The sequence below is a fragment of the Hydra viridissima genome, unplaced genomic scaffold (genome assembly GCF_058129835.1).
Source record: "Hydra viridissima isolate aposymbiotic clone 2 unplaced genomic scaffold, HvirCarnegie_v1 scaffold_4, whole genome shotgun sequence".
NCBI classification, from domain to species: domain Eukaryota; kingdom Metazoa; phylum Cnidaria; class Hydrozoa; order Anthoathecata; family Hydridae; genus Hydra; species Hydra viridissima.
This window is the reverse complement of record NW_028324303.1, coordinates 4,822,396-4,844,627: the sequence shown is the minus strand read 5'-3', so window position 1 is coordinate 4,844,627 and position 22,232 is coordinate 4,822,396. Positions and strand designations below refer to the sequence as shown.

The 22,232-nt window shown below is 25.9% G+C and overlaps 1 protein-coding gene across 2 annotated transcripts in view; it reads right to left on the bottom strand.

The window, feature by feature from the left end:
* Positions 1 to 20,493, bottom strand: part of LOC145183472 (uncharacterized) — a 29,113-nt gene extending 8,620 nt beyond the window's left edge. The window contains exons 1-34 of one of the 2 annotated variants that reach the window (XM_090085804.1): positions 20,364 to 20,493; positions 17,249 to 17,331; positions 15,897 to 16,005; positions 15,483 to 15,552; positions 15,275 to 15,333; positions 15,032 to 15,115; positions 14,307 to 14,371; positions 14,005 to 14,080; positions 13,553 to 13,600; positions 13,171 to 13,280; positions 12,969 to 13,050; positions 12,205 to 12,276; positions 11,933 to 12,019; positions 11,714 to 11,804; positions 11,236 to 11,368; positions 10,495 to 10,559; positions 8,623 to 8,662; positions 8,177 to 8,345; positions 5,873 to 5,914; positions 5,169 to 5,347; positions 4,836 to 4,874; positions 4,506 to 4,595; positions 4,299 to 4,394; positions 4,061 to 4,195; positions 2,630 to 2,713; positions 2,224 to 2,415; positions 1,983 to 2,093; positions 1,807 to 1,890; positions 1,517 to 1,609; positions 1,282 to 1,365; positions 1,037 to 1,171; positions 681 to 764; positions 472 to 564; positions 169 to 261 (exon numbers count right to left, since the gene is read on the bottom strand). In XM_090085804.1, the coding sequence (XP_089941930.1) occupies positions 169 to 261; positions 472 to 564; positions 681 to 764; positions 1,037 to 1,171; positions 1,282 to 1,365; positions 1,517 to 1,609; positions 1,807 to 1,890; positions 1,983 to 2,093; positions 2,224 to 2,415; positions 2,630 to 2,713; positions 4,061 to 4,195; positions 4,299 to 4,394; positions 4,506 to 4,595; positions 4,836 to 4,874; positions 5,169 to 5,347; positions 5,873 to 5,914; positions 8,177 to 8,345; positions 8,623 to 8,662; positions 10,495 to 10,559; positions 11,236 to 11,368; positions 11,714 to 11,804; positions 11,933 to 12,019; positions 12,205 to 12,276; positions 12,969 to 13,050; positions 13,171 to 13,280; positions 13,553 to 13,600; positions 14,005 to 14,080; positions 14,307 to 14,371; positions 15,032 to 15,115; positions 15,275 to 15,333; positions 15,483 to 15,552; positions 15,897 to 16,005; positions 17,249 to 17,331; positions 20,364 to 20,420 (3,134 nt within the window). In that variant the 5' untranslated portion in view covers positions 20,421 to 20,493. The remainder of the gene's footprint in view (positions 1 to 168; positions 262 to 471; positions 565 to 680; positions 765 to 1,036; positions 1,172 to 1,281; positions 1,366 to 1,516; positions 1,610 to 1,806; positions 1,891 to 1,982; positions 2,094 to 2,223; positions 2,416 to 2,629; positions 2,714 to 4,060; positions 4,196 to 4,298; positions 4,395 to 4,505; positions 4,596 to 4,835; positions 4,875 to 5,168; positions 5,348 to 5,872; positions 5,915 to 8,176; positions 8,346 to 8,622; positions 8,663 to 10,494; positions 10,560 to 11,235; positions 11,369 to 11,713; positions 11,805 to 11,932; positions 12,020 to 12,204; positions 12,277 to 12,968; positions 13,051 to 13,170; positions 13,281 to 13,552; positions 13,601 to 14,004; positions 14,081 to 14,306; positions 14,372 to 15,031; positions 15,116 to 15,274; positions 15,334 to 15,482; positions 15,553 to 15,896; positions 16,006 to 17,248; positions 17,332 to 20,363) is intronic. The other variant, XM_090085805.1, reaches the window with a different exon arrangement.
* Between the last annotated feature and the right edge of the window lie 1,739 nt (positions 20,494 to 22,232).

The following is a 22,232-nucleotide window of genomic DNA, read 5'->3' as shown; positions in this document are numbered from 1 at the left end:
TACACACATACATTCATGTATATAATATTACATAAGCACACATACATTCATGTATATAATATTACATAAGCACACATACATTCATGTATATAATATTACACAAGCACATTCATACAATGTTAAAGTATTTTCCTTATTTTTTTTTATTATTAAATCTAACATTCATACCTCTCTTCAAGACTTTCAATTTTTTTGTCCTTCAGAGAAGAATTTTCTTTTAAACGATTATTTGATCGAGCCAACTCACTGAGTTCATCCAAACTAAAAGAAACAAGCAAAATTCTTTAAACAAATGCAACAAACTAAAAATGAAGTTTTAACAAAACTTAAAAGCAATAAAAAGCATAGCTGAAGCGTAGTGGATTACATAGTTGAATAAATTGTTTCTTTTGTTTTTAACAACAGTGTTAATTCTGTTGAAAACAAAAATTATATTTAAAACCAAAAATTTATCAAAATGTAACAACATACTTATCTTCTAGCAATTGAATCTTTTGCTCCTTTTGTTGCAACAGAGCATTCAGCTTTGCATTTTTAGCATCAACATCTTCGAACTTTTCCATGCTAATCAAGCATAAACTGCTATACAAATCTTAGCCCAAGATGACTTTCAAACAATAAGTTATTTAAACATTAAAGAAGAGTCACTTTAGTGTAACAACTAGCATAATTATTTTTACCTGCTTTCTATTTGCTGAAGTTTATCTTCTTTTAATTTAAAAAGCTGCTCGAGACGTTTAATTTTTCCATCACTATCTAACAACCTAGAGAAAATAAATTTTAATGGCTTTTAGACCTGAACTTGCAGATCAAAGATTTATGCTTACATTTTCAATTTTGTTCAGTTCTTAATTTTGTTGTTTTTAAACTGATGAAAACAGTGAAGAAATGAAAAACAGCTAAATTCCATAAAAAGTCTTCAAAATAATAAAAAAACAGGGGAATTCAACATTTACAGGAAGAGAGATCAAACATTCACCAAAAACAAAAAATCATAATGCAATTTTCTAAATATTTTATTCTAATTAAACGTTACTTGGTTTCAAGCTTTACAATAAGGTCATCCTTTTCATCTATTGCATTCTGCATGGTTTCTAACTTACTCTCCTTCAACTTGATCAATTTACTGAGACTACTCTGATCTACAATAGATGCTTCAAGTGTACACAAACTGAAAAAAAACAAAAAAACTATGTAAAATTCTTGATTGTAATCAAAGGAGCAGTGTATAAAATACTAAAATAAAATAAAATCAATAACAAATATAAAAACATTTTCTACCTTTGAGTAGCTATTTTGTTTTGCTCATCACTTTGTTTCAGCATTCTTTCAAGCTTGTTTTTTTCATTATTCAAGCTATCAATCCTAAAATTAAAAAAACAAAACAAAACTGAAATATAATACGCATTTTTCCTTTGTATATACCTTGTTGTGCATAGAAAACAAGGTATATTTTTACGCATTTTTCCTTCGTATATATCTTGTTGTGCATAGAAAATGCAAATAAAACACCTACTCTGTCTCTAAATCTAAACATTTTTTATTTTTGTCTTCTATCAATCGAAGAACTCGTTCCTTCTCTTGCACAACATCATTATAGTCTTGAATTCTATAGAAAATATATGCAGACCACATAATAAGATGTAATGATAATAAAGAGAAGAGTAAGAAAGTTTTTTTTTAAAAAAAAAATTTTAAACCAAAGTAGATTTAAGATCTTTTATACATACCATAATTGGTAATCAGAGATCTAAAATAGTTCTTAATTCAAAAATAGTTAAAATAAAAAGGGAGGCAATAACTTACTTGAGTTCCAATTGCATGGACTTATCATGGTTGTGCTGATTAACTCTTTTAGATTTAAGCAACTTATTTACCAGTTCTTCAATTCTGAAAATTGGATTAGAATAATCGAAAGTTAAACCACAAAACTCTGAAAGTAAATGAAACTAAAAGAGCATATTTTCAAATTTCAAACTTACTTTATTTCTAATGAATCAATCTCAGTTTTTTTTTGGAGTAGTTCTTTTTGAAGAGACTTAATTATATCATTATTTTCTGTTTCATTTGGGTTGAGTGTCATTTCTTGAATTCTAAAAAATTTAACGATTCTCAGAAAATATTATTGAAAACAAATTTTAACACAAATTTAGACAGCAACAAATAAATCTTTCTTCATTTTTCCAATTTTAATCTTTTAAATTTATTTAAAAAATTATTTACTGGCTTTCTAGTTTTTGTATTGTATCACTTTTTGTCTTGTTTGTAGATCTAAGCTTCTCATTTACAATCATCAGCTCATCAACTTTTTGTTCGAGCTCAGAAATTTCACTTCCTCGAAATTCCAAGGATTTCATCAACAAAGCAATTCGCTCATTTTGTTTACTGTTGGCTGATGCACTTAGTTCAGTTAAGCTAAAGAAAAAAATTATCAATAACTTAGTAATTGAGTCACAGTACAACTCTCCTGACTCCAGTTAATCAAAAAAAGATTTTAACAAATCTTATTTACAGGAAGGAGTTTGAAAAAAAAATTTCCATGCATGAGGTTTGTATAAAAAGAAGACATTTTTTAAGAACTAAGCAACAAATTTTGCAGCAGTTAGATTCTTTAAACATGTAACAATACCTTGCTTCTAGAACATTGATGCGCTCATTCTTAAGTTTTAACTCATGTTCTAGATGAGAACAGCTTGTATTTGAATGCTCTAATCTGAAAAGAAATATTAAGCTATGCCATTAAACTCCAGATACTACTTTCATTATTATGAATCATAATTGATATGTATCATACATCATGTAAATCATATATGTAATTGATATGTAATTGATTGTCAACATGAAAAAACTTTAGTTGAAAAATAGAAACACAAACACATGCAGGGTTGAGCTTTTACAAGGTTTAAAATAAGGTTTTATTCATGATAAATCTTTGATTTTTTAAAGATGTATCTTAAAAATTTCAGAGTGAGCGAAAATTTTTTGCTAATCAGCAGTATAAAATTAAGTTCTGTTTTAATTCATTTTTGATATAACTTGCAAATTTTTTAACTAATTGAATGGGGTTATTTTTAATTTTTGGGAAAATCTTTTTGTCACACATTGCTCATCCAATAATAGAATTACTGTCAATTACACAAAAACTAAATCAATTAATTGCTGTAAATTTTAAAATAACTTTTCCAGTATATTTTCTTTTAAGAATTTTTGACACAAGAGTGAAGACACTTCTGTTACTCCTTGTGCTTTTCATTTAATTTCTGGTGGACATTTTGCAGACCTCATTCCAAATGTTGAATAGATTTAAAATTTGTTCTACGTATTGCCCAATTGTTTGGTCTTTTGAAAGAAATTTCAGATTTTTCAGATATTTTTGTAGTAGATGGATCAAATCTTAATATTTCATCACATGATCTGTGTAATAAAACATTAACATTTGAATTTCAAAATTTCTTACTGAAGAAAAAGCTTCAAAAAATAGGCAAATCTTTATCTTTAAAAAGTCAATTATCAATGGTTAATCTTTAAAAATTAACTTTAACTTTAAAAATTTTATTTTATAATATAAATTACCTTGATAATGTATATAATGTATAACAATTATAGCCTATTTTCTAAATACAGCAATCCATATAATCTATAGAAAGATGGTATATTACCATTTTTACCATCGCAAATTGTAAAACATTAAAAAGGATTTACTGGTAAATTAAAAAAGTAAAAGCTCAACACAAGGTATGAATATTTTTTGGTAAACCCTTGCAGTTGTGTGCAGTATTAAGTCATATTTGTCATAAAGCTATGTGAAATCTTAAAGTGTGTACCATCTTATTTTGTAATTCTAATCTGTTATTCTTATTTCCTTCTTACATTTGTATTTTTTTAATCTGTATGTCATCTTAATCTGAATGTCACCACAGTCAGTGTGTCAGTTTATTCATTGTGTAAAGTGGTAGTCCTCATCAAGTTAAATAAATATTACATCCCATAAATAATTATTCAATGAGATTAGCATCACTTTAGTAAGTAGTAGTGAAAATCTGTCTCATAAATATCTTACTCAAGTTCAAGAGAGCGAATCTTTTCCACTGATGATTTAACCATTTCATGTAAAACATTCAATTTGTTTTCTTTAATTTTCAAATTTGCTTGCATATTTTCAAGTTCTTTTGCATTACCTTCCATTGATATCATTCTATCAAATAAAATAATTTATCTTAACATCTATGCTTCATATATTATGATGAAGAAGAGATGCTAAATATATTATGATGAAGAAGAGATATAACTTTATGTACTTAGACTCTAGAGTCCTTATTCTCTCCACTTTTTCATCGAGTAATTTGGTAATTTTCTTTGTGTTTTCATCAGCTGCACCCAACAAGTTTGTCATTCTGAAATAAACAATAAAAATATCAAGGTATGAAATAATTTGATGTTAATGTGCAAAGTAAATGTCATATAAAATCATATAATTAAAACAAAAACTGATAAAAAAAAAGGACCTCTCTTCAATTGCCACTGAGCCTCCTTGATATGGTGTCTTGATATTATCATGTGATGGTTGCTTCTCAACTTTTTTTGACTCACAGAACCTACACAATTTAATAAATATAAGTAATAAAATATTTAATAAACAAAATCATTAACAAAAAATCGCTATCAAAATTATTATCAAAATATTATTAAAAATCGCTATCAAAATTCTTGAAATACAACAGTTAAAAGATTTGAATAAACAACACAAAATCATAAAAAAATATTATGCAAGGTAAATCTGTTTTTCTATTTTTTTAAAAAAAAGGGAGATGAATTTTTAGATAGGAATATTCTACCTTCCATTTGTATAAAGTGAAAGCATAGGAGCAGTCTCCCTAAAAATGTTCAATTTAAAAAAGTTTGCTCCATAGTGTTAGAAAATTACAAGAGTAATAGAAAAATTTTAAATATAATACCTAACTTTGTACATGTATTTAATGAACTGATAAAATTCAAAATACATGAATCTCTTTATTAAAAAAAATAGCATTAAATTAATTTTATTATATCGTATAGAATTTTTTGAGTAAGCTACAAATTGTATTTTATCACAAAAAGTGATTTAAAGTGAACATTTACACAAAGTATTTTAAAAAATAATATTAGAAAAGAGAAACACTATGACTTACAAAGCCTCTTTTAAAATTTCCAAGTCAAGAATTAACCCTTGATCAGCTAACTTTTTAGCAATATCATCAAGTTCAGAAGAAGAGACAGCTTGGGAACTATAAAGCTTTGTAATTTTTTCACTTTGATTTCCTATGACATCACCAAGTTCTCGGTTGACATTTTTCTCCAAAAGCAAGCTCTAAAATAAAAGTTTTTTTAAAAAATAAAAGATTTATAAAAAAATAACAAAAGAAAAAGATAAAAAGTAAAATAGAAATTCTTTTTTTTAAGTATTTCTTACTCTTTGTTTATTACATTTATCTTTAAACTTTACATTTAAAACTAGAGTCATATTTACAGTAAAAAATATTTTACTCCATGTTAACTATAATTTATCTGGAATATATTTTATACCCTTAATGCAAAACATTAAGTTTTGCATTAAGTGGACAATATATTTTTAAAAAACTAATTATTTAACTTAGTTAACTATTATTATTAATGATACACTCTTTATAAACTATAAATACACTATAAATACATTGTTAACATCTTTAAATTGAAATATTAAATTTTTATTTGCTTACAATTTTTTTAGTTTAAATTATAACTGTACATAAATATAATATTTCATTTAAAACTATTTTTACAACAAATAAAAACATTATGTAAACCATTGAAATCATTGTCATTTTTTACTTTATAAAAAAAAGAGCTCGTTTACTTCATCAGGTGCTTCACTGGATCTTCTGATTTGAACCAATGCCTATACATAGTGTACAAAATTACAGTAGATCCAAAAATCATTGATTTTACAAAGACCAGGCAGCCCATTCAAAAAATGACCCAAAAATCCGTCATAAGATTTTTTTATTTCATCCATATTACATTATAAGGAAACTAGTTCTCTAATTCTCAAAAAAGAAAAAAAAAACAAACAAAACAAAACAAAACAACAAAAAAACAAAACAAATCAAATTACAACATAAAAAGGAATGTTTGGAAACTTTATAACTATAATAACTATGTATATAAAGAAAAGATTAATTGCTATTTTAAAGGCATTTTGATAAGAAATAAAAAGATTATAGAGCTTCATAAGAATGTAATGATTGATGAAACAAAAAAACTTGTTATTGGGTTGTCCAATAAATTAACTGTTCCATTCACGGAGAAGGTTTCATAGCTAAAGAACAGCCTGCAAACGGTTCAATTGATTAAAAAAAAATCAATTTGAGCTAAGCAATTCTCCTAGATTTGGGTGTCCACTGGAATTTAATGAGGTGAGATTGGAAGCCCTTTTCAAAGAAGAAAATCGAAAAACAGCTCGAGAAGTGGCTGAACAACTTGGTTGTTCTCCACAGACAATGCTCAATCATCTCACTAACTCAAAAATGCCTCTAAATTAACATGAAGTCAAGAAAAGAATAGGTGAGCGAAAATGAGCAAGTGAAGTGTGTGTGTGTCAAGCAAGATCCACATTCATGCAAATATATGCTCTTTGTATGGTGGAGAATGGAGAGCAACCTTAATTGGGAATTGCTTGATAGAAAGCAAACAATTAATGCAGAAGTTTATATCCAACAGCTCAGACAGCTAGCTGTAGCTATCCAACAAAAATGATTAAATAGTCTTTATGATCTGATCCAACAACATGAAAACTGCCATCTAGGTGCTTTGAAAGGAGGTTCTTCCACATCTGCTCTACTCACCCAAAATTACACCTTCTGATTTCTATTTACTCTGCTCACATTCAAATGCTCTAAGCGGTGTTATCTTTGGAAACAATGAAGAATTCCATAATTAGCTTGAAAATTCATTTGGTTCATCTTGATGCTGCTTTTTACCATTGTAGAATTGAAAAGAAACTGTAGGAATATTGAGAAGAAATAGTAAATAATGAAGGGGAACATAAAATCAATTTGCTCGACTAAATATGTTTTGGTGTTAAATTAACAAAATGCTAGTTTGCAGTTTTCTGAAATTGAGTGCTTCTGTGGCATGAATTTTTAGGACAACCCAATAAATAGATAAGAAATGATAATAACAAAATAGTAAACACTTATAAAGTAACAGTGCATTATTAAAGCAATAAAAATGATAAAAATAATATTTTCATAACAAATGCCTGTTTATGAGTGAAATTTTAGAGTTTGGGAAGACAATAGTACAAATTAAAACAACTAGTTATTCAGCAGGCTTCTCTTCTATTTAGCACTAATTATTTTACTCACACCCATACAATTTATACTCATTATTAAAAAATTATTAAAAAAATAATTTAAGAAATCTTCTTTCACATTGCTCTTTAAGTTTTAAAAATCCCAAAATATGTAAAATAAAATTTAAACCATAAAAAAAGAAAAAGAAAGTATAAAATATAAAATAATACAAAATACTAAAACGGTTTTTTGACGTATTATTGTCTTCCCATGTTCAATGAAAGGACGCAGTTATAAATCCGCTTTGTAGAAAATTACCAAACAAAATATCATAGATATTATAACAATCACAACAACAACTAATTCATTCATCTTACTAATACCCTATCTTTAAATATAACAGAACAATTTTTCAAATATACACAAAACTTTTATTGAGTATATCTGCGTCCTAACATTTACACAGAAACACAATAACTTAAAATGATTTCTAAATAATCAAACACTATTTGAAACAAACAAATGCCATAATATAAAAAGAAAGAGAAATATATTTCAGAGCAAAATCTTTACGAGCAAATCCTTTAAATAAAAAAAAAACAAAACAAAAAACAAGGTGACTTAAATAGACTTATAAAATCTAAACACCTCATAGATATATACACTGTTTAAAATAAAAAATTTCTTCAAACAATTTTAACCTTTTTAAACCTATTTTTCACTTAAAAAAGCCAATTTTCATTTTTGATCATAATCTTTGAGAAATTTGTTGCAAACACTTATTTTTTTCCAACTTGCAATTATTTTTTTAATGCAAAGATAAGAATAACAACACAAATAATAATGACAACACTGACAAGGCATACCTTAGTCAATGTAGTAATCATGTTCTTGTATTGGAACATGCTCTCAGACATTTGGTCATTTGATTCTTTGAGTTGTTTAATTTTATCAATTGGTATTCCTGTCTTTAAATTATCAATAATCAGGCTAAGCTGTTTGTTTTCTCTTTCCAGGCGAAGTAAATCTGTTGAACTAAACCAATCATAACATACTCATAGAAAATTTTAACAAAATCTCAAGTTCCAGTTCATGCAACATAAAAAAAAATCTCCAGTTCTAGTGATGTAACATAAAAAAGTTAACATAACTTTTTGCAACTGAGCCAAGAATGGACTTGAATGGTTAGTGACTTATTGCAGAAGTTGAGGCTAATAAAGATCTCTTAGTGATTTTTCATTCTTTGGATCTCAGCATTATATTTATGATTTTTATGATATATTAAAAAAACAAAACCAACAAATCAACTTACGATGTTTGATTGTATTCAACCAGTAAAGGAACATTCATGCCTAGACAATAATAAAATTATTTACTTTACATTTATTTTCACTACTTTGAAATTTATTTTACTATAATAATAATAGTTTTTCTTAACATATTTCTTTAAAACTTTAAAACCAACTTTTAATACATAATTGAATACTTCAAGGAAAATAAGTGTTTGTATTATGCAATGTATTCAGAAAGCTTTTACAAGGGCAAATTTTTTATCGTATTTGTATAGATTTTTGATGATAAAATTGTCAAAACAAAAGATTTTTTAAAATTTTTTGTTAAGTAATTTTTAGTAAGCATTAACAAGCAAAATAAAAAATTTTAATTTATATAAATAAAAATACAAAGCAAGATATAACTATTAAATTGGTTACACTGGCAAAAACTGGCAATTAAATTTAAACAAAATAAATTTACTCAAAAAATTTATAAAAAAACAAATTAATATTTAGAGTAGCCTCCTTTTGTTTTTATGAACAATTGTATGCAACGAGACATGGATTCAATCTATCTCATTCAACAAAAAATCTCTGATAACTGTTGTTTATAAGATTTTCAATTGAAGTTAGTTTATACTTGGCAAGTTTTCCCTCAATCCAGCTCCATACATCCTCAATAGGATTTCAATTAGATGACCTAGCATACTAAGGAATAACTTTGTAGCCTTTCTCATTAAACAAGCCTTTAATTGAATGCGCAGTATGAGGTGTGGCGACATCCTGCTAAAATATCAAATTTTTGTTTCTTCCATAAAACAATGTAGCCGACTGTTTTAAACACTTTTCTAGAGTATCTTTAAAGATATATTGATTCTTTTGGTATATTAATTGCTGACCAGACCTTTGTGAGAAATACATCTCCATATTCCACCTAAGCCTCCACCTTCTTATAACCTTGGTATAACATAGCAAGATGAATACTTCTCCGGTTAAATTACAAATACTTATTCTAGAATTTGATCGAACCCTGTGAAAAATGACATTTTTGTCTGTTAACTTTAAAGACCAGATTTACCAGACCGAGGAGAATCTTTGACAGTCTCAGCTTCTTTAAACTTTTTAAATATATTTTAAACACAGCCCTCTGAAACACTGACAAATTTTGCTATACCAATATTAGATTGGTTTCCATGTTTATTTAAATCAACAATTTGCCATTTAACGCTCTCAAGGATACTTTTTTTTTGCCTATTTGGTTAAAACTTTACCAGATCAGATTTGGCATTATTTCAAAAACTATTTAATACTTCATGATAGGGTATTATACAACTAACAAGTAACAAATATTATCACTTTTAGAGGAAACGGAAATCAGATAAATTAACTAAATAAAAAATAAAACAATTTGTTTAAACTTAATAGTCATTTATTCTCAGGTAAAAAATTGGTAATTAATTATCAATTATCAATAGAAGAAAGGGAAGTTTCACATATGCAATTTTATCATAAAAAACTAAATCAGTTTCATAAAAAAACGGCCCTCTTATAAACGTTCTGGACACCCTGTAGCATTACTAAATATGCATGAACATATATTAACATTAAAAAAAATTTGGGATTTTTTGTGAAAAAGGATCATATTTCTTAACAACTATTCTAAAATAGTTTATAAAAATTTTATATGAACTTAATCCTTTTAACTATTTACAAAAGGCTTTTTTAAGGCTTTCTTTAAATAATAAGCACAACACACCAATGTTAAGAAAACGCTGTCAAATTTTGAGAAAAAAAATCTTAAGATGGAAACAAAAGTTGGAGATATAAAACTCAATAATCATGTAATAGATTTAAAATATTGCAAGTGAAATTTAAAAATGTAAGCAAAAAATATTTTGCATGTAAATTACCATCATCTTGTTTCTGCATTCGAAGCCCATTCAGTTCAGCATTCATTGTTGAGCAAGCTATCATGCTGAAGGAAAAAAAAAATCACCTTTTTTTTAATTTTATTTCTTAACTATTTAATTTTATTTCTTAACTATCTAGGCTTATAACTATTTCAATTTTTTAAAATGAAATTTAGTAATATAATTACATTACACTCATTTGCTATTTGCTGTAATTGTTATAATTACATTATACTATTTCCATTAATTTATATAACAAGTGCTGTAGAGTCTTGCAGCATTTAAGCCTATAACTCTGCATTTACATTCTGGTTTTTAGTTTTTGAAATTAAGTATAGTTAACACTAGTTTTAAAACCTTCAGGACAACCTCAAAACATTTCCAATGTGATAGAGAAATCATAATATTGATGTTAGTTTTGCACACTCTGCAGCTATTAACAATATGATCTTTGCTAAGTGTTTTAAATTTAGAAAAACTTTTCCATTTAATGTTTATTTATTTATTTAACAATTAATACCAAATTGCTAAACACATAATGCCATAATAAAACATAAAAAACTTGAGAGCATTTTAATTCATCATTAGAGCTGAACACTTAGTAAATTAGTGGGTATGATGCAACATTTTAATCTATGTAAAATATGGCTAGACAATATCTACACAACAAAATTCATCTAACAATTTGATAAAATGCAGACTGTGAGGTTTTCTAAATTACCCACAAAACACTTAACAAACCTTTCCTGTTTTTCCATGCTTAACTTTGCAACTTGATCAACAAGTTCTCGAATTCTTACATGATCATCTTCTCGTTCTTGAATCAGAGCATCAATCTGAGATTGCAAACTTGAATTTTTCTCTTCTAACTTACCTAAATTGGAACACTCAGTTTAAAGTAAATGAGATATTACTATTTGAACACTTAGCTAAATCTTTCAAACAACTGCAAGCTGCATTTTCTTAAATTATATATTGCATTAACTTTGGAAAGCTCCAAAGTTTTTGCTAAAGCCAGCCTTTTATTATTTTAATAAACTAGGAAGTAGTTAAGTAGAATAGAAAAATAATAAAAATATAAATAATACTAATAATAAAAACATAACAAAGTTTAGAACATAAAATGTATGACTAGGTTGCTTAGGTCCTATCAACTATTTAGGTATCAAATATTCTAATTTAAGAAATAGAAATATTCTGTAGATTTAAAATTACGCACTATATTGATTGATCAAGGTGGTGGATCCTGCCATTTTTTCTTCTAACTCCACTTTGGCTTCATATATCAGTTCAAATTGCTGCTTCAATTCCTGTTACAAAAATTAAAATGATTATACTTGATTCTTACAGAAACTAAAGAACTTATCACGTTAATTACATAGTGCATAAAACCTATTGAAAACTAGCTTTAATAACTAAACCATTTTTAACAACTTACATCATATTGGTTCTTGCAAAATTCCAATTCTCTGACTTTCTCCTTCATCTTTGAATTGTCTGTGTTAATTTTGTTGAAGTTTTCTAACTAAAATATATATTATTAAGCATGAAATCCATAATAATGATTATTTTTACAGGGCAGAAAAGTTAATGGCAAATCATTAACTTTTCTGCCCTGCATTATGTGTTATGAGTAAAATCTAGTTCTGGTCTTGAGCTTACTTTTTTCTATGTTTGTACAGGTATTAAATACCGAGTTCTTTTTCTTACCTGGGCTTTTGCAACATCTAGTTCATCACGACAAGTTGTCAACCATGCAGCTTCAGTTGTTAATCTCTTATTCTAAAACAAGTATTTTTACCATCAAAAAAAATTTTTTATTTTTTAAACAGTGAAGAAATATAGTGCATTTCATAGCTAATAGAATTTTTATTACACTAATTTCACATTTCATAGAATTATAATTAAAATAATTATCATAATTATGGTATTTAAGTAATTAACAGAGAAACATAGCTAATGAGAGCTTTCAAGGTTTTTTTTAAGTTAATAAAAAAACAACCATTTAACATTTGAACAACGATTCAAGATTAAATAAAATAAAAAAGTATTTTGGAGCATTGTATATTGATTGCTGCATAAATATTTGCTTAAAAAATGGTGATTTGAAATATTTGCTTAAAAAATGGTGATTTGAAATATTGGCACCTGTTAATTTTATTAACTAACTTTTCATTCATTTTCTTAAAATCAGGTTTTTTTAAAATCCTAATACAAAAATTTTTTAATACAATAAAATTTTTCAATAAAAAGAAAATCAAAAATGGGTGTTTTCCTAAAAGAGCGACTAGTAATCATAATAAAAATGCTTTGATTTGTGCAATTGTAATGTTTAATTAATTAAAATACCATTTCAAAAATGCTGAAAAGTATTAGAAGAGATTCCCCCCCCCCCCCCTTGCCTTATTTTTAAAGTTTTATACAAAACTGTACTATTAGTAAGTAGAACAAGAAAATTTAAAGTTTATAAACACCTCACGACGAATGTTATCAAGCTGAATTTTAAGCTGGCTAATTTCTTCCTTCATTTCTGCCACCACTACAGATCTGTCATCTCTAATAAAGGTAAATTGCATTTAAAAAATATTTTAAATACTTTTTATTTATTTTTTAATTAAAAAAAAAAAAAAAATTAAGCAAAATTTCTCGATTAGATTTTTATTAATAAAAACTTACAGCTCAGTCTGTAAGTTAAAAACTTTTTGTCGATTCGCTTGAAGAATGTTCTGGGAACGGAAACTTGCATGTGGACTCAAAGCTTTGCGTGAGTGTAAACTTGTAGAATCCTGAAAGACAAAAACAAAATCAGAAAAAACAACATTCCAAAAAACATTTGATGATAAATTTAACTTTAACTTTTATTTTTTGTTTTAGTTAAAATACCTAAAATTAAATTGACTAAAACTAAATTAACTAAAAGTAAATTAAAATAAATTATTAACACTATTTGATAAAAATAAAAGATTATTATCTAATCACAGTGAGATTATATAATAATCAATACTTTTTAGAATAAAAATAAGTGGTTTTCTTCAGGATAAAACAACATCAAAACTACCTTATCTACATCCTCATTATTGTTATACAATGCTAAGTCTAGAATAGTCTAAATAAAAAATAAACAAAAAAAATTAGAATAAAAATTATTAAAATGATAATAACAGGACATGAAAAAAGTACAAAAGTATAAACAGCAAAATTATTATTTTGTTAAAACAAACAAATTGCACTTTACTAAAAAATAATAGAGGAATATAAAAAAGTACTAAAAATACACACAATCTATTCAAAGGAAACAATATACAGATAAATCTTTTAAATTGTACCTTTTTCAAACCCTGTACATCATTATTGATAAATAAAGCTTTAAAAATAACTAGAACATATTCTTAAGAAAAGATGTTTCGAAACTTAGAACATTTTTTCTTTTACAAGTATTAAAATCATAAAACAAATTTGTTTATAAAATTATGTAAAATTATTGGAAAGATCTAATACTAAAAATTCAACCTCTACATATTCATCTCTTTGTTCTAAAACACGTTGGACTCGATAATACAAACTCAGTGACAGTGGGATTAAATCTCTAAAAAAGGTTGCATAAAAAAAATAAATTATTTAACTAATCATATTTTGTAGTTTATAAACTTCATTAAAATAATTTTAAATTAACATTTATGTTTAACAAAAATATACTATTGTAGATATATTTGATTTTTATACTATATCATTTCATATTTATCATTCAAGGCAGTTTTTAAAAATTTTAAAACTTTTTTTTGTGACTTTCTACACAAAATGATGAAACTTACTCAAGTGACATATCAGGAATATCATTCACAGGATATGAAATAACATTCTCTGCATTTTCAGTAATCTGAAACAATTGAATAAAAGTAAATATACACACACGATTGTACTTTGCTTTCATATTCTTAAAGTTCAATTGATAACATTCATATTCAGCATATTATCAACCATGAAACCTTATTACTATTCAGATCTTTATGACCAAGAATTTTATGTTTTATGTAGTCAAAAATAAATCCTTTATAAAGTAATAAGAAATAAGTTTATAAAGTAATAAGCTTTTTTTAGAAACAATTTTTTCATATGAAATTAAAAATTGATGATACACAGAACCAAGCAAGTCTTACAATTGCACAAAACAACTCTTGATCAATGTCTAAATTGTTTTTAACAAGTACAGAATAGCAGAGCCAAAAATAATGAATAGCAGGGCCAAAAAAAATGTCTGATCATCCATCAAATACCGTACAATATAAAGATATTATTTTGATACTGTTATTAAGATATGATATGATATTAGGATGTTAATATAGTACCTTAAGATATTATTCTAATATAGGATATATTTGATAGGTGATCAAACATTAGTTTGAGTTCAGGAATGGCAGACTTAATGGAATTACTGTCTTTTACCATACCTTAACTGCATACCATACTTTTATACCAAATTTATAAACTATATACACACCATACTTTGAATTTACAAAAAATAAAAAAATTTTTAGACCTCCTGTATGTAAGCAACTAAACCTCTCTGTACTGTGACATCAAGCTCAGTGATATGCTCAATAAACTCTTCCTTCTTTTCGCACTATCAGTATAAAAAAAAGAATTTGAACATGTGCACATTTGAAGTGAAATTTATTTCCACTGAAACATGATACTAATATTGTTTTGTTATGATTTCTAAAATATTCAACAAAAAAATTTTTTTTCTTTAAAAAACAGTGCTATCATTAAAGTACCATACTTGAACAGCACATCCCAGAATAAGGAGAAGAATAGAGCTCATCTCTGAATAAGACTGTTCTAAATTTAAAAATTTTTCTTTACAAAAATGAGGTTAAGAATTAGAGCAGCCTAAACTACAATCAAAAGATTCATCTTATTTGATGCTCTCTTATGTCCTTAAATTGATTAAATGAAAATATTTCTGGAAAGTTTTGTAAAAATAGTACCATTCTCTGGTTCTCTGGCAAGCAAAAGGACATCTGGCATTTTCATGACAATCAACTGCTGAAGTTTCTCCTAACACAAGAAAGAAATATTTTACCCATCAATATTTATGAGAATAAGAGCAGAGTAAAAGATTAATAGCACAAATACAACAACAAATAACACAATTAAAAAATATAAATCAACTAAGAGAAAGGACTTAAGTGTTAAATAGGTTAGAAATTGAATAGATCAAAAAAGTTATTTGGTGCAAGCTGGATGTTGAATAAAGCTAAACAACTTAAAATTTTCTAATTATATTTTGTGTGTTTATTATATATTTATACTAAACAACAATATGATGAAAGCATTAAGGAAATAATAAACAAAAACATTGTAAAAGCATTTTTTAAATATCTATGATGGTTTAAAAAAACCTGGTAAAAACGCTTGATTGTGTGTAATATTTCTGCAAGATTTTGTGCTCTCTGTGAAATTCCATCCACATTATGCCTGAGCGGAATTCCTGAGAAAACAGCATGGTCACTAAAGATATTGTAATTATTAAACTTTAAATAAGCTAATTTTTAAAAAATTAACTATTTAATTTTTTTTTTTTAATTAAATATGTCATTCCTTAATTTTATTTTTTTAAAAAAAATCAAAACAATATATTTCAAAAGCGTATTTAGAACATCAATGTGTACTTTTTTTTATATATGAAAATAACACTAGTCAATAGAAAAAACTTTTTTTTTGCTGACTTGGGTTTGACAATAATTTTTAGGTAATTATGATTCTCTGAGTTCAATTACTTCAATAGTTTTCTTCTATCACATCAAATTTTTTACCTATGAGCATTTTAATACTTACCCATGTTTACCCAACCTGTTGCTACAATCTGAGTTGAATGTGCAGTGAGTGGGGGTGAGTATCAGGGAGCTGTGTGCTTTTACCAGAACGGTGATGGCATATGAGCATTTTCTGCTTTTTTGGCTGCTTTACAAAAAGTTTTAGGTGGCACCTATTACTTTATCCCCCTAAAAATCAACACACTAACAGAAGCTTAGTACTCAACCAATCAGAGTGTACCTCATCTGCCATTGGATCAGTCTGAAGCAAACATGTGTTGAAAATTTACATTAATGGACAAAGAAAACAAGGAAAAGACAGCATTTGGCATTCTAACCATATGATAGGAGCCAAAATACCAGTGACTATTTTCAAATAAATTCCTTCACTGGAAGATACAAGCAAAGCAAGTGTATCAGATCCAAGTCATCAATAGCCATCTCAATGAGTTCCCTGCTAATTTTTGTGATGTAATCAACGACCATGGTGAGTAATTAATAAGATTTAAAAGTGATGGAGAATAGATATCAAGGCTGATAGGACACACACATGGCAGACTACTATGGAGAGTATTCATGAGAGTGTCTGAAGTAATTTTTTCCATGAAATGTCACATGTTTATATGTCTGTATGTAAAAAAATGTCATTGTATCCTGTATTTTATTGTTCATTTAAATGTATAACTTATGATTTGAATCTATTTCACTTAATAATATACCCTGTGAAGTCAATTAACAATTTTTAATTTTTTCTGTTATGCATTTAATCATAAAACACAAATATGCTGCAGAACAAAAAGTTGATGCGATAAACAAAAACAGAAACTAGATTTGGAATCAACACATTTAATTTAGTAAAAAAAACAACCACTAAATTGATGTCAGCAAAAATTGTGGTGACCAGTGAAATCTTTCAAGTCATTGAGAACATTACTTACATAAGCATGAGGACATCCTTGAGAAGTACTCCATTAACAATATCAGTATTTGATTTTATTGGTACATCTAAGTAAGATTGAATCTAAATAGATAAACAGGATCTTAGTAAGATACTCCTTGAGATTTTCTGAGATTTATTCTGCTTTTAACAGAATATTTAACGTCATCATATCAGCACCATCCAAAATTTAAAAAAAAAAACTTTGCTAAGAAAAACTATTTCTTGTTAAAGTGTAAATCTGTTGCTTGACCTTTATGTTTTATAAATTTTTAAGATGACATTTAAATACAATTCTGTGTCATTTTGTGAATAAATAAAGATTGAATAAAGCCTTCCAAGTTACACTAATCAATAGGGTGCTCATAAATTTTATATTTTAGAAATGTAAAGGGGCTTAGTATATCTTTTTGTACAATTTAATGTAAAATTTTTTTTCCAAATTTAAATACTCTTAGGTACAGAGGGGCTCTTTGAAAAAAGATTGTTTTATTCAAACTTTTTTGCATTATTTTTTCTATTTAGTAATTATGAAAAATAAAATAGACAAAAAATATTAGTTAAAATATAAACATAAAGCAGACATAAAATGTTAAATAAGTCACTTATTTTAGTACGGTTTTTTATGAAATTCATGAAAAAAATAAATTACTTCCTAACAAATACAATTTATATAAGTTAAATATATATTAGTATATAGATCAAATTAAATATGAGACCAATGGGAGAATAGCATCATTACATTCTTTATAAGTGAATTTTGGATCATAGCATTGGAGACTCACTTATTACCATTGGGACTCTACTAATTTGAGCATTAGTTGCAAAGAAAAAATTATCTATTACCTGGAGCAAAAATTTGGTAAGAAACTCATTTGGATCATCATGCTATTCACATAAATTACCTTTTGGTATCTGAATTTTGGTATCTGAATGAATGGAAAACAATTAAAGGTTACTTTTTAAAAATTCTAATATTAACATAGAAAAAATCAGTTATCCACATGCCATGATTCAACTTGATTCTGAAGTTATGAAATCTTTATGAAATTTTAAAAGTATTTAAATCTAGTATTTTCCTAGACCACCTCAAAGTAAAAGAAATTGTTGCTCATTCATATGCAAAATTGAATAAATTTCTTAGCAGATTATACTTATTTTAATGTTCAGAATTCAGATCGTCAATTGAAGAAACAATTAATGCTGAACATTTGGTGGAGTTTGTTGAAGAATATGCACAAAATTATTTAGAAATAAAAGCATGGTTAAAATGGAGTATGGGGTCAACCACATCCTAAAGCAGTTAAAACTGGTTTTTCATCAGAGACAGCAAGCAAAAGACAATCAAATTCATAGGTTCTGTTGTATACATGTAACACTCACATGATGGATGGCTGTTGTTAGAAGCCTAAGGATAAAAATTTAAGATGCTTCTTCATGGATTGCAATCAGGATTTCACCAAGTATTGCTAGTTTTGTGTTTATGGAATTGGAGAGACACTGTAAATCATCAAAGATCTCCAAATAGAATGGCCTGAAAAAAAAGATTATCCTCCAGTTGCCAAAAATAAGAAGAATGTTACTCTAGTTTCAATGGAAAAAAAGTCTTCTGCCTCCACTTCTTGGACTTCATCAAAAAAAAAATTGTCATGGCACAAGATTGTAGTGGTGAAACATTCAAAAAGATTGGTTCAATCTTTGCTAAACTAGCTGATGCCAATATATACATACATACATACATACATACATACATACATACATACATACATACATACATACATACATACATACATACATACATACATACATACATACATATATATATATATATATATATATATATATATATATATATATATATATATATATATATATATATATATATACATATATATAGCATTTTAAGTAAATAAGTAAAATTAAAAAATTGATATTCTATAAATTTTTAGTATAATCTTTTTGAATTTCCATAACAAATTTTTTTATCTTATTTAGAAAAATAAATATTCCAGGACATTTCAGGACATTTTTGATAGTACTCCAATTTTCGAGGACATTCCAGAACTGTGGACAATACATCGTTCTGAAAGATTTGGCTTCTTAGATTGGCCTTATAGTCAATATTTCTGGTTAAACTTTTAATTTTCTTAATCTTTTACAATTACAAATCAAATAATTAAAAAAATTAAGAAAAGTTAGATTGTTCTTTGTTCTGCATTTTTCTCAGAATTGCACATCCAAAAATCTTTCAACAAAACTTAGACTATTATTTTAGAAAAAGATATTACCAAAAATATCAAGCAGTAAGGCATTTGGGGAAAAATCTTTCATCCTAAACCCCAAGTTTTAAAAATGTGTTAATTATTTAATTTGTATAGTGAATACAATAAAATATTATATTTTTAATGAGCCCTCAATTATTATTTTACAAATACAAGTTATGATTAAAAAATGGCTAAAAAAAGTAATTTAAGTCCAAAAAAACATTGATCAATTTTCTGTATTTGCATTCAACATTAAATTGTGTTTTAACAAGCTGTTAATCATCATTAGATCATATTATTTTGCTGAAACATATTAATAATGTTTCAGATTGACTTAGAATGAAATCTTTACAGATGTTGAATTAAATCAAATTCTTTTAAGAGAAATAAATCTCTTCAATCAACTAGAGACTATTGTTGCTTTTAACTGGAATTCTTTTTTTTTTTTTTTTTTTTGCTTTTTGATTAACTTAATCAAAATGAATTTTGATTTAAAAACTTTTATGTTTAAATGGAAAAAAAAAAGCTGCAGAAAAATTCAAAAGTTTTACATATTTTTAAAGGAAACTGCTATTTTTTTTTAAAGAAAAAATTCAAACATTTCAAAATAAAACAATGACTGGCTTAATTAACCACATCTTTAAAAACAAATATTTAATAAAAGGAGCTAGTTGACATAAAAAATAATCCTGTTATAACATAAAAAGTTCACAGTCAACCTGATCAGTAGTATCTTTGCAAATTTGTAATCTTATTTTAAAAATATCAACAAAATCTTTATTAATTTATTAATGCTTGACATGTTAAAATAATATTACAACTAAACCATAGTTTCTAATGAAAGTAGCTTACCCAAACAACAAGTGGAGTTTTCACAAAATCGTCAGAGCTACTTCCTAATAAGCTCATAGTAGCAATACCATCATATTTTTATTGTATTTTCTACCATTTTAAACTAAATCAAAAAAATGTAAGCAATTATGAGTTAGCTCATATTTTTCTTTTAGTAAAATATCATAGCCAATATCAGCAATATTAACTCTCCAGATAAAATATTTAAAACCATTATTTATTATTGTATATTATATCAATATACAACTGTTTAAAAACATCAACATTAAAAAATTACATTTAAATAGATGGAGAAAAATTTTGAAATATATACTTCTTTAACTTTTCCTTAAAATCACTATTTTGTCAACGTTGTTGACATTTTCTGATATGACAAATTCACGAACAAAACATGATTAACATTTATTAGTTTTATTTTTATTCTAATACTTTTACATTATTCTAAAACTTTTATGTCATAAAAACTTAAGAATATAAACTTTATGAGAGGAAACTTGTCATTGCCATTGTTTATAGGAAATCAAAAATCAGAAAGTTTTTATATTGAAATGAAAAGCTAAAAAACATAATATATTTTTTTGTCTGAACTTTGTTCTTTGAGATCTTTTAAATTAAATTCAAAAACTTAAGTCTTAAAACCATTATAAACTAATCCTATAATTTCTGGTTCTCAAATGATGACGGGTTTTATTATGTCAAATACTGATATGATTTTACTTTTAGCAAATTTATTATGTAATACAATACTACTAATTATGAATTATTTACTCTATGATACAATAACTACTTATATAAATGTGCATATATATATATATATATATATATATATATATATATATATATATATATATAAAATTACTTTTATATACTAACTTTTGTAAAAGTAATTATTTAAAAAGATAATTCATCCATATGTTAAGCTGCATAAAAAAAAATTTTTTTTTTAAATAAAAAAAAACAATCTTATAAAATCTTGTAAAAGAAAGTGTAACATACAATCATTTTCCTTTAAAAACATTTATCAAACAAAAAAGTTTTTTAACACTCACAAACACAAAAGTTTTTAAAACAAAAGGCACTTATCACCAAAGTGTCTTTAAACAATCACAAAGAGAAAATTGGATTAAAAATTCTCATTGTTTTATTTTACACAAATGTATACATAGCCCTCATACAAACTTTTCATATTTAAAATAAACTCATTAAAGAACAAATTATTAACTTTGATATTAAAAATTCTTGACATATATTTTTTTTAACTTAAAATGTACTAAATAGTTAAAAATTGTACACAAAGAAAAATTAATAATAATATGTAAATTGCATAAATAATAAACTACAGAATTTTAAGTTTATTGTGATTGTTTTTAACAAAATATAAATGTAGGAATATAATTTACAAATATTAAAAACATTTGAGACAAATGTAGCTATTGCACATCATCTATTTATATATTTCTTTGTGCCATATGTTTCTTTTCTTGAGAGGTTATACTCACAGTTATCAATGCCTTACAATTCTAGAAATAAGTGGTAATGGGAGTTAATGATTGTATTGAAAAGATTTTAAAAAAATTGCAAGTAATTTCACAGTGATCATTTAATATTTAAACAAAAGTTTGTTAGTACTGTGTTAGTAAATTTCTACAACTGATTTCTACCAGGAATATACTTTATCGAAATGAAAAGAGCACTTTTGACTTTTATATTAATCAATAAAAAAATTGGGATACATTTGAGTTAAATATAATTATTAACAATGCGTTACCTGTAAATAAATGAGTGCTGAATAAATATATAGTATTGCTACAAGAAATATACTTTATTGAAATTAAGGGATCTCATCTGGTTTAACTTGGTCAGTAAAAA